Below are 10,736 nucleotides of genomic sequence, written 5' to 3'. Positions count from 1 at the left end.
TAGGGTGTAAAGGATCGATCTGAGGCAAAAGTTTGGTGGAATATGCTGCTTGGTAACTAACGACACGTTCATGGTATTTTACATGACGTACTCCAAACAAGTCTCTCGCTCTAGACTTTCACTCTCCCGCTGAGATTTGAAGTTCGTTTTCGTTGCTGAGCGAAAGGACGACTCCGAGGTCTTACTTTCACCTTAAAGCCATAATGAGTGGTGAAAAGCCATCTGTGTTGATAGATATTATTTCTGACACCGTCTGACCATGGTAAGTACGGGTAAAATCTATCAGGATTAAAGTGAAGTGTCATTCTAAGCGTTGCAAACTCAATGAAGCGCAACACTCACCAGCTGCATGCCCTGTAGTCAAATCTTGCAACGGACGAGAAGAAATTGTTGTGCGAGGCCTTGGTTAAGACGAAGAAAACCTTACATCGTGATTAGAAAAAGTAATGGTCAATGTGGTGAAGAAACGGAATTTCTCGTGCGCTAGAAAAACATGCCTCAGACTGTATTCGAAATTGTTTCCTAAGCTTCGCCCCTTGGCGATCATAAAGTTGCAATTTGGGGGAAGACCTAGGAAACGCTCTACAGAAAAAATTATTTAACCAAAAACAAACACTGAAACTGGTAAATCACAAAGAAGGGGACAAAATTAAAAAATTAGTGGGTAAAAAATTGCAGAAGGAAAGACCTTAATTTATTCGTGGATTTCTATGGTTCTTTATTCTTCAAAGCATTCCGACAAGGTGGAGTTTAGTGACCCTGTATTTTCCTAGCTGCTCCACAGTCGGAGATAAACTTTAAAATTGCCCTCCCAAGGCTTTTAATATTCCCACACTACAGAGCAATGTCAGGCAACGTTGACCTTTAAAAAAGATTAGCATCTAATCATCTTTTCATTTATGCAAGATTGTGTTTATCACACTTGTGTAAATTTGAATGTCACTTGTTTTGCTCCAGGTGTTTCGTTGGAAAACGCCATCTGGAAGAGGCCATGGAGGTGTTTTCCAACGATTTGTCATTTGTGGTGACATGGAAGCCTTTCTTCCTAAACCCCACAACTCCAGAGGCTGGAATACCTCTCATTCAATACCTGACTCAAAAATATGGAGCCAGAGCAGGTGCCATGGCCAAGGATGGAACTAGTCCTCTGACTAAAGCTGGGTTGAATGTGGTACTGTAATAGTATCATTTTTTGTACCTTATGCTACATCAATTTCAAAATGTCCACATTTAATAAAAGAAATGGCAGAATCAAGGTCAGATCAGCTGCCTTATTTTGTAGACTAATGACCAACCAGGCACTTTTAAATGCGCTCGTGCACGATGCAAAACGTGTCCTTTCATTCACAACACTGATAAAATATCGGGACCTAAATGATCCATTAAGATCACTTCACGTGCACCTCTGCCAATGTAATCTATTGCATAACTTGCACTTATTGCAAAAAGATATACATCAGCGAAACAGGCAGAAGACTAGGTGACTGATTCCGAGAACACCTTCGAGACATGGAAAGGAATGACAAGGACACATCGAAACCAGTCGCTAGACATTTTAATTTACCCAATCATTCTAAGCAACACATGGCAATCTGCGGTCTTTCCTTGCACTTAGGTGGCATGGAAAGCCGTAAAAATCTTGAACAAAAGCTCATCTTTCAAACTGGTAGTGTAAATCCCACAGGGATCAACGAACGCTTTTCATTCCACTAATTTATTCATGTTTTTCTCGTTGCCATGCTCCCACCAATAACGTAACTCCATTTTCTGCCTTTAAAAGCACACACAACCCACAATTCCTCTTTTCGCTCCGACGAAGGGCTAACACTCGAAATGTCAGCTTTTGTAATCATTACGGTGGCTAATTTACCATTTCAACTTTGTTGATATATCCAAATTATTTTGTAGCACTTTTTTGATCCTTGGGGCTGTTAGGCTAATAATGTAGTCTGTCACAAATTAGCAAAACAGAACAGGTCATGGGCAATTCATATGATTGTGTTAGCTGCACTAGTCAGTTATAGGAGCGCCCCACTTTGGATCAAAAGGTCCAGACACTCGACTCTAACAGAGAACCCTCATTTGAACCTTAAACTCCCATGGTTGACCGAGACAGAATTTCTCCTTACAAGATCAATACAATATCATGTCGACAAGTGATGAGAATGAATGAAAATACCAATTAAGGGATTATTAGTTATCCAATACCAAATTCTCCTAACTTACATCATAAGAATTGTATGAAAGACAGTGAGGAGAATTCCTAATAAAATCTTGGTAGTGAAAGGGTCAACCTTAAAGGAGTAGGATTATGTACAAAGGACCAACATCTCATGCATGATGATGATGTTGGCTAAGTACTGATTTATCACGGCTCCTCTTGTCATCCTAGGGCATCCATTTCACAACAGATCGTCTCATAGTCAACTCCTTAAGATCTCACTGTATGCTGGACTATGCCAAGTCTGAGGGAAAACAAAATCTTTTGGCAGAAAACCTTTTCAAAATATATTTTGAACAAGGAAAGAACATTAACTCCACTGATGTTTTGGCTCAAGTTGCAGTGGACACTGGGCTCAACATAGATGCTATGGAGAAGTGAGCAGCTTTGTAGATAAGTTTGTTAAAAATTAACTCTTTCTCAGATTCAAGTGGGAAGAACTCTTTAAAGAGGCCAAATGACATAATCAACTCTGTTGATAAAACCAAATTATCTTGTAATACCCCCACCAATGCAGCACCACAAGTTTCTTTAGAAACTTTTACCCCCTTATTACAATGTAATAAATTATTAAAAATTGATTTAAATTGTAAACTTTAGCCTGTGTACAGCCACCCCATCCCCTCAAAAAAATCAGGAAGGGGGCACCCTTCCCAATTTTTTTGAGGGGATGGGGCAGCTGTACACAGGCTGGTAAACTTTAGCATACTCATTTTCTCCAGCACAGGCTGTTAATTTGTTACTCCTTGACTAGCTGTAGTCTTAACTTTAGTCTAAGAACTTACCATACCTCATCAAAAAGTACCATATGTTGCAAATTTTTGTTTTCGCTTGCCTTTATACATAGGCCATTTGGGCATTCACTGTGATATGAATCGCTCATTAAGTCATTGATTCAATTCTATTCAATCTATCATTCTATAAATTTTCTATGGCAAGTATATTCTGATTTTTTTAGTCCTGTTCATGTTCTGAATCAGTCTTGTCAATTTATTGTCCAGTTGCTAACATTGTTTGCATCTTATTTAGGCACCTGAAGGACAAATCAGTTGTTTCACGAGTGCAAGAGGAAGCCATGGAGGCTCATGATGAAGGAGTCCATGGAGTGCCTTTCTTTAACATCCACCTTAAAGGAGAAAGCCAGAAGATTGCTGAATTCTCAGGTGCCCAACCACCTGATACATTCAAGAGTATCTTCCAGCGCCTCCTGAATAGATTCAAAGCTAGTGTTTAGAGTTACCAAATTGAATACACTTCTGGCATAGTTCTACTCATCAAGCACATTAACTTGGGTAGTCATTAGCTAATAATACTGTTATTTAAGAAATATCTTTTAGTAGTGGAGGTGTTTTTAGCATTGTGTAATATGTATTCAAGAAAACAAGGTCTTCTATTTCACCTAAATCCAGTGTCTGTGGTAAGATTTTAAACACTTTCCTTCTTGTGGTTAGCCTGCCTTGTGCTCAAGCAAAGCCTGCTTATTTTGGGAGGCCAAGTTTTATTTTTTGGCAACTTGCCTAGCTTTGTTGTCATGAAAGGTTTAAAACTTTTCTAGTCACTTGTAGTGGATGATTTCCCATGATTCGACATGATTACCATTGGAAAAAAAAAACTACTTTCAAGGGTTTGATGATAAGAGTCACAAGGAAATAAAGACAGCACAAAACAAATGAAACTTAGAAAAACATCTCTATAAACATCGTCTGACACAGTTACACCAACAGTCGTATCAGTAATATCAATGTTATTTCTCAAGTTGGATGCAGCCATTTAGATTTTCAAATGAACGTAAAACCCATTAGAACAAGCAACCTTAAAAAAAAAAGTAGTGTGGTGGTTAGAAAGCTGTAATGATCCAAGGCTTGGAACAGTGATGTCAGTAAGGATCTGTGACTGAATGATTATCTTAGGATAAATTTGTGGTCATTCTAAGATTTGATGATGATCGTCACAAAGATATGTGGGGTGTTTGTGATTTGCCTCACATTAACACAGATTTGTAAAGAGACTTTTGCATTAGTCATTGTGCTTATGAACATAACTGTAGACTTTGTGTGTTTGTAAACTTCACGTAGATGACAGCTTTGGAGTAAAAGAGCTTGCTCAAACTTAAGTGTTGTCTTAATTAACTAAACAGAAGGTCAGCCACGCCATTACATTGAGTCAACACATTTTCAGCTGTGAGAAAATGGAGTGTCCTTATGAAAAAAGTCTGTAGAGAAAGTGGGGCTAGGTTTAAATTTCCATGTTCGTGCATGCAGCCAGTTCTGACAAAGAGGGGTAATTCCCCCCCGCCCCACCCTGCACAGCCCATTAGTGTAAAGTAACGTTAGTTGTAAGAAAAAATAATTTTTGAGGGCCTGTTGGAGTGCAGTCTCCTTTGCTACCAGTAACTAATAAGTAACCTCATACTTCCTCCCATTCCTCTACCCTCCCCTCCCCCCTCCCCCCTGCCACTGTCTCTCAAAGAGGGAGAGGAACAATTTCCTACAAAGGATTTCTTTTCTTTATACACCAACAAACCTACTCTACGGGGTGGGGAGAATGAATGAATGAAAACTTTATTTAAGTGTCTATGTTTTTAGCTATAAGCTAATGGGGGACACTAAAAAATTTAAACGTCACATACATTCACATATGTAGATGATAGTTATTTACAGTAGATAATTAAAAAGATTATTAAATTTATTAAGTTTTAAATTTCAACGAGAGTTGAAAGGTCGACTTTTCTTATGTTCTTCTTGAACGAATTTAGAGTTTCTATCGTTCTTAGGTGTCTTGGTAACTTCGACCGGATGAGCGGTCCCATATATTTAATAGAATTCCTACCAAATCTTACAGTTTCGAATCTTGGCAGTTCAAAGTCACTGTTCCGTAAATTATATTGAGTGTTCTTTATATTAAATAAGTCAGAAATATTCTCAGGTACGAGACTGTGCTTAACTTTAAACATCAAAGTGGCAATGTCTTGTAGGCGCCGATTGTTCAACGTCGGTAGTTTGGCGCGACTTAGCAGTTCTTGATAGGACGCTGATCTAGTTTTGTACACCACCCAAGTGCTCGCTCCTGAATCCGCTCAAGCTTTCTCCGATCCGATGCATTACAAAAGTGCCATACTAAATGACAGTAGGTTAGATGGGGCAGAATTGAAGACCTGTAAAGTGATGGTTTAGCATTACAGGGTATCAAATTGCGTAGCCGCACTAGGACCCCTACTTTTTGACTGGCCTTAGAGCATAGATCACTGATATGACTAGTAAAACTCAATTTTTTCATCTATTTGAACTCCTAAAAGCCGTATTTCCCCCATTCTCTTAATAGTATGACCATCAACAGAAAAACTTTGATTATCGTTGTCTTTGTCAACATTTCTCGGGTTGATCGTTAATAGCTGGAACTTTTCTGGGTTGGTTGAGAGATAGTTGTTCTTGTACCAGGAGAAGAGAGACCTTGGTGAAATAGTCCCAACGAAGTGACATAATAATAATAATAGTAAGGTTTTTATGAACGCATTTAAGGATCTCAAGACATCCCCACCCCCATCCTCCCCTTCCCATCCCCCCTTCCCCAAAACGATCAAACCAACTGACAACATAATAACAGTGACTCACACTAAGACATGTAATTTTACTAAAAACTATATAATTATATATTCACTTTTGAAGTGCACGCTCTTATCTCTTCCTATAAATAATTTACTTGGCTATAAAATGACCGTTATGAATTACATTTAATTTGTACACTCTTAGGCTGTACATCAACTATCGCCGTTGGTTGGGCTCACGTTTGCGGCGCAAACAATCAGTCTGCTCTTCACTAGATGTGTTTCTACAATGAGTTCATTGCTTGGTAGTTCACTGTCAAGATTCAGAAGATACACAGATCTGTTGCCCTGTAAACAAAAGGCAGTCAAGATAAGTAGCCAAGAAAGAACCAATAAGGGCTTGGGTCTGGGGCCCGTTTCTCAAAGGTCCAAGTAACTTATCGGGCCCGTAAAGCTGTTCTGTTTTTATTCAAGACAAGGGTTTAAAAAATTTTGAAAACTATACAGTAGAAAGACAAAAAGGACCAATCAGGGTGTCAGAACGTGCCACTCTATTCTTAAGATTTGATTCTAAAATATTCCTTCGGGCCCGTTGATTTACCGGGACTTTCGAGATATAGGCCTAAGGTCGGGCAATTTGAGATTGGACCACACGAGGCTATCTTCCTTCAATAAATTAGAATTGAACGTTAGGCATAGTCAGGCATAGTCAGGCATAGTCAGGCATAGTCAGGCGTAGTCAGGCATAGTCAGGCATAGTCAGGCATAGTCAGGCATAGTCAGGCATAGTCAGGCATAGTCAGGCATAGTTAGGCATAGTTAGGCATAGTCAGGCATAGTCAGGCCATAAACATCAAACAATGACCCCCCCTCCCCTCTAAAAAAGAAAAGAATTTAGACGGTTTTCGTAACCAGTCACCGCTTCCGACTATGGATAAGTAGAGTGTATCGTGTATGTCCTCGACGCTACAACGCTAATTGACTATCTGGCGAAGAAAGCTTTGCAAACTGCGGCAAAAATCTTTGAAAGAGGGTAAGATTTTAGGATATGAAACGTGATTTTAAAGAGAGGCTCGTGATCAAAAACGAAAATGGCTATTTTCCCACAAAACTGACCTGAACTAGTGGATATTGTATGCTTGAATTTAGCAGTATTGAGCGTACTCCATTGTCGCCGCAAAAACTCAGACACACTTCACCACCGTAGAAATCAGTTTTCACACAAAACAAAACCACTTTGGTGCCTATGAGAGTAAAAAGAGAAAATATAACTGATGTTAATCAGCATACACATGCTGCAAATTGCTGGAAATTCAAAAAACCCGAGAGAAGGTTTACTTAGGAAGTTTGGTGAATGAACTGATCAAGTGGACAAAGTGAATGCAAAATAAAGTAAGCACAAAAGCATCATCAAGATGAGTTACACATTATGGACACAATTTCTGATACAATTTACCTGGAGGTGCCTTGTTCGAGTTATATTTGATAGGGAAGGTCTCCCTGTCTTTCTCCCCTGGGGCAATACAGCGGTACGGCATTATCAAGGGGGGCCGTAAAGTTCCGGCTGATCCCAAACATTTCCCCAATGCCGCTTGTAGAGTACTTTCCAAGCTATTAAAAAGGTTGAGATAAAGTAAAGCTACAAGGATTAGCCTCCCGATGAATGCCTTTCCCTTAGATGAACCCCTTTATATCATTGTAAATCGTTTCAGTTTTCGAAGATTTCGACAGATCTAAGATAACCTATCCTTTACTAGCCTGTGTACAGCCGCCCCATCCCCTCGAAAAAATCGGGGAGGGAAAAAAATCCCCGATTTTTTTCGAGGGGATGGGGCGGCTGTACACAGGCTAATCCTTTACCGATACAATACTGTATTCATCCCCCATTTCCACAATCAAGCAACACGCGAGAAGGGAGACTGGGTACCTAAAGTCTAAAAATAACACGAGTGGGAAGGGGGACTTCAGTCTCTTCACTTCATTCTCCCTTAGGTAAAGTTCATTAAGTTAATGATGAAGTCACATTGCTGAAGAGAAGACGACTAATAACACCTAACCTTTTTTCGTGTTCCGAGAGCAAATTTTGTATTTCAAAATACTGGTTTCTCACAGCGATTTGTATAGCGGTCTGCTCGTAGTTTGACTGAACTTTTGTGTCCACACCATGCTTCAATAACACTCCAACCACTTCTTCATGGCCCTTCTTACAAGCCTGCCCGAAAAAAATAACATGAGCGAAAGTTCAGTGTCTAATAATCACCATTCCCATTAATGAAGTACGAGTGTAATTATGATGACCACTGACCCTCATGAGTGCTGTCTCGCCTGCAGGCTGTTGCCAATTGATGTGGGCCCCACACTCCAGCAGGATTTGCACGGTTTCTGGAAAACCCTGAAACAAGAAACGATAATCTTAATAGTGCTCATTTGTACTGCACGAAGAAGATTTCTTTCTCGTGTGGAGGGGGGGGAGGGGGGAGGGGGGACGCGAGGAATGACGGGCCAGGAGATGAATTCAAAGGACGACTGCCAACCATGTTACCGTTAGCCCCAGTCCAGCCCTTTTCACAGTTGTTCTCTATCACACCGCCGTTAGAATGTTGAAAAAAGAAAAAAAAAAAAAAAGAACAATCACATAGTATTTTAGCCAGAACACGCACACAAGGCGGCTCCTCGTCTGGATCGAATGGAATTTGGATCTTTGGGAATAAAACAAGAGAACCACGAGAAAAACCTCTGGAACTAGGACAAGGACTAACAACAAATTCTACCTAGAGAAGGTAGAGGAGGTGCAGAACACAGGGCACAGCACGATGGTGGAAGGCGTGTGCTTTCCTCAACCTCGTTCCCGGAGTCTTTCATCTTCGCGTCCCTCTCTCGCTCCAGGGGCGGGAAGATGAGAGACCCTGGGAACGAAGTGTCGCTTTCCTCATTGTACCATTCCTGCTCGCCGAAAAAATTTCCCGACATACCTGTTCTGCAGCATGCATGAGTGCTGTCATTCCGGTTGTTTTCTGGTCAGTGTTCACGCCGGCTCCTTTCCTTAATAAAAGCCTTACGATGTCATCCTTGCCACAAGTGGCCGCCCACATGAGTAGTGTCATTCCTGATGCAGTGTCGATAGTATCCGGATTGAACCCTGGCACAGCAAGAGCACGCCTCGCCAGTAGAGTGTTACCTTCTCGAATCGCTTGTTTCAAGGCGGCTGAAAGAAACAATCATCGAGATTTTACTGGACAAGCTACATTGCGGTTTGTGGCTCTTGAAACATTCAGCCTAAAATATTCAAGTTCGTCATTCATAATTCGTTTCAATCTTCACCATTCTTAGTTATCCTTGCACTTTATCTTCTCTTGCCCCCATACGTCCCTCGAAAATCATACCCGGTTTCCCACAATAATGGTCAAAATGTTAACCCGTTACCAGACCCATACGGCGAAAACACACGCGACACCTTACTATACAACTTACATGGAGTAGTTCCCAGCCCCTCCCAACCAGGTAAAATGCAAACGTCTGACAGAAGAGGGAAATATGTGCAGAAAATCAAGGCTTTCATTATTTATAACCAAGTATTCTTGCTCCCGCGGTTTATATACTTCAATTTCCCTCTTAATTTTGTGTAGTTTATTCAACAGTGACTTACTCCATGAGAGATTCAGAGGTTCTACAGCTGGGGAAGGAGCCCTATCGCTGACACTTGCATCCTGCAAAGAAATATTACATACATTTTAGAAACAAAATGAATTAAACTTAACTTATCTTATCTTACCTAGAGTCTCGTTAGCGAATTAGACTCAGCAGTAAGCATTTTGGCATGATATACACCTTTCCCTACTGCCCTTTCAAATGCACAAGAACAGAAATACATATCCATTTACGGGCGTAAATGGAAAATGATCAACCTCCGCTGCTCCAAATGGAAATGCCACTTTGGCGTTCTATGTTGCTTTTTTAGGTAAAAGTTTGGCTCACCTCGACTTCGTTAAAGAAAGAATGGGGCGAATAGTCATCCAAGTCGAACTCAAAGTCACTTAAATCATCTTCTCCCTCTGAAATGTCCTCCATTCCACTGTCCTGTCACCAACAAAAAAACAAAACAAATAATGGAATATCTGAAAAGAACATTATCTGACTTGTGGAAAATCCTATCAGATCCACTACTCAGTAGTTGCTAAAGTAAACCACACCGAAAAAAAAATTAAGGTTTTTGCCGGGCATGCTTGAACCTCTCCCCTACTGATACCATGCTTCCAGAACAGGTCGCTTCGCAGCTCAGTTGGTAGCAGCCGGCGCCCAACCCATCTGAGAGGCATGGGCTCTACTCTTGTAGAAGCCCAATAATCCAGTCGGGTACTTGGTTCCCAAGCCTCTGAACAGGAGTGAGGTTAAGGGTGACCTTTCTATAGTACAAACGTTACTTGCTTTACAAACGTAAATTACTTTGTTATCAAGCGAACTAGAAACTGGTCTCTATCGTAACAAGGTCACCTTCAGCCTCACCCCAAATTAAAGGCTTGGCAACTAAGTACACAACTGTAAAATGGCTTATTTCCTTCGTCAAATTTGATCATGTTCCTCTTCCTTTGTGTTAATATCTCGGTTCAACCGTGAGGGCCGGACAATTCGTCCCAAAAATAAATGAATAGATCAAAGTAAGACGATGCAAACGCAACCTGGTTAAGATTTCCACAGATATAACTTGATTCCCGATCGAAAACGTTGAGGTAAAAAAGAGACGACGAAATCGTTTGGCAGAGCACCTTACAAACTAAAATCGTTCGTGTCTCGGTTCTAGGTCCTTGACAACATTATGTAAAGTTCAGTCGAAATGTTTTATCATCTAAGCAACGTTCTTTCATTACGAAAAATAAATTCTTTGGTTAGCTACTATGTAATTACGGAGTTATGTCTCATCCATTTGTGTTAATTTGCTTTACGAACTTCCCTTCCATTGATTGATTAAACTTA

The 10,736-nt window shown here is 40.5% G+C and overlaps 2 protein-coding genes across 4 annotated transcripts in view; one reads left to right on the top strand and one right to left on the bottom strand.

The window, feature by feature from the left end:
* The first annotated feature begins 104 nt into the window (after window positions 1–104).
* LOC111329057 (uncharacterized) lies at window positions 105–4,334 on the top strand. Its single transcript, XM_022933662.2, has 4 exons — window positions 105–262; window positions 958–1,171; window positions 2,393–2,598; window positions 3,251–4,334. Exons 2-4 carry the CDS (start codon window positions 992–994, stop codon window positions 3,453–3,455), a joined length of 591 nt encoding a protein of 196 aa, XP_022789397.1. The 5' UTR covers window positions 105–262; window positions 958–991; the 3' UTR covers window positions 3,456–4,334.
* Window positions 4,335–4,757: 423 nt separating this feature from the next.
* Window positions 4,758–10,736, bottom strand: part of LOC111329280 (uncharacterized) — a 30,971-nt gene continuing 24,992 nt past the window's right edge. For 2 of the 3 annotated variants that reach the window (XM_022933919.2, XM_088729594.1), the window contains 8 exons: window positions 9,741–9,842; window positions 9,412–9,472; window positions 8,738–8,970; window positions 8,071–8,157; window positions 7,823–7,977; window positions 7,222–7,376; window positions 6,882–7,009; window positions 4,758–6,113 (listed from right to left, as the gene is read on the bottom strand). In XM_022933919.2, the coding sequence (XP_022789654.1) occupies window positions 5,979–6,113; window positions 6,882–7,009; window positions 7,222–7,376; window positions 7,823–7,977; window positions 8,071–8,157; window positions 8,738–8,970; window positions 9,412–9,472; window positions 9,741–9,842 (1,056 nt within the window). In that variant the 3' untranslated portion in view covers window positions 4,758–5,978. The remainder of the gene's footprint in view (window positions 6,114–6,881; window positions 7,010–7,221; window positions 7,377–7,822; window positions 7,978–8,070; window positions 8,158–8,737; window positions 8,971–9,411; window positions 9,473–9,740; window positions 9,843–10,736) is intronic. The other variant, XM_022933928.2, reaches the window with a different exon arrangement.

This window comes from Stylophora pistillata, chromosome 8 (genome assembly GCF_964205215.1).
Source record: "Stylophora pistillata chromosome 8, jaStyPist1.2, whole genome shotgun sequence".
Lineage (NCBI taxonomy): Eukaryota > Metazoa > Cnidaria > Anthozoa > Scleractinia > Pocilloporidae > Stylophora > Stylophora pistillata.
This window is presented reverse-complemented; position numbering and strand designations above follow the sequence as displayed.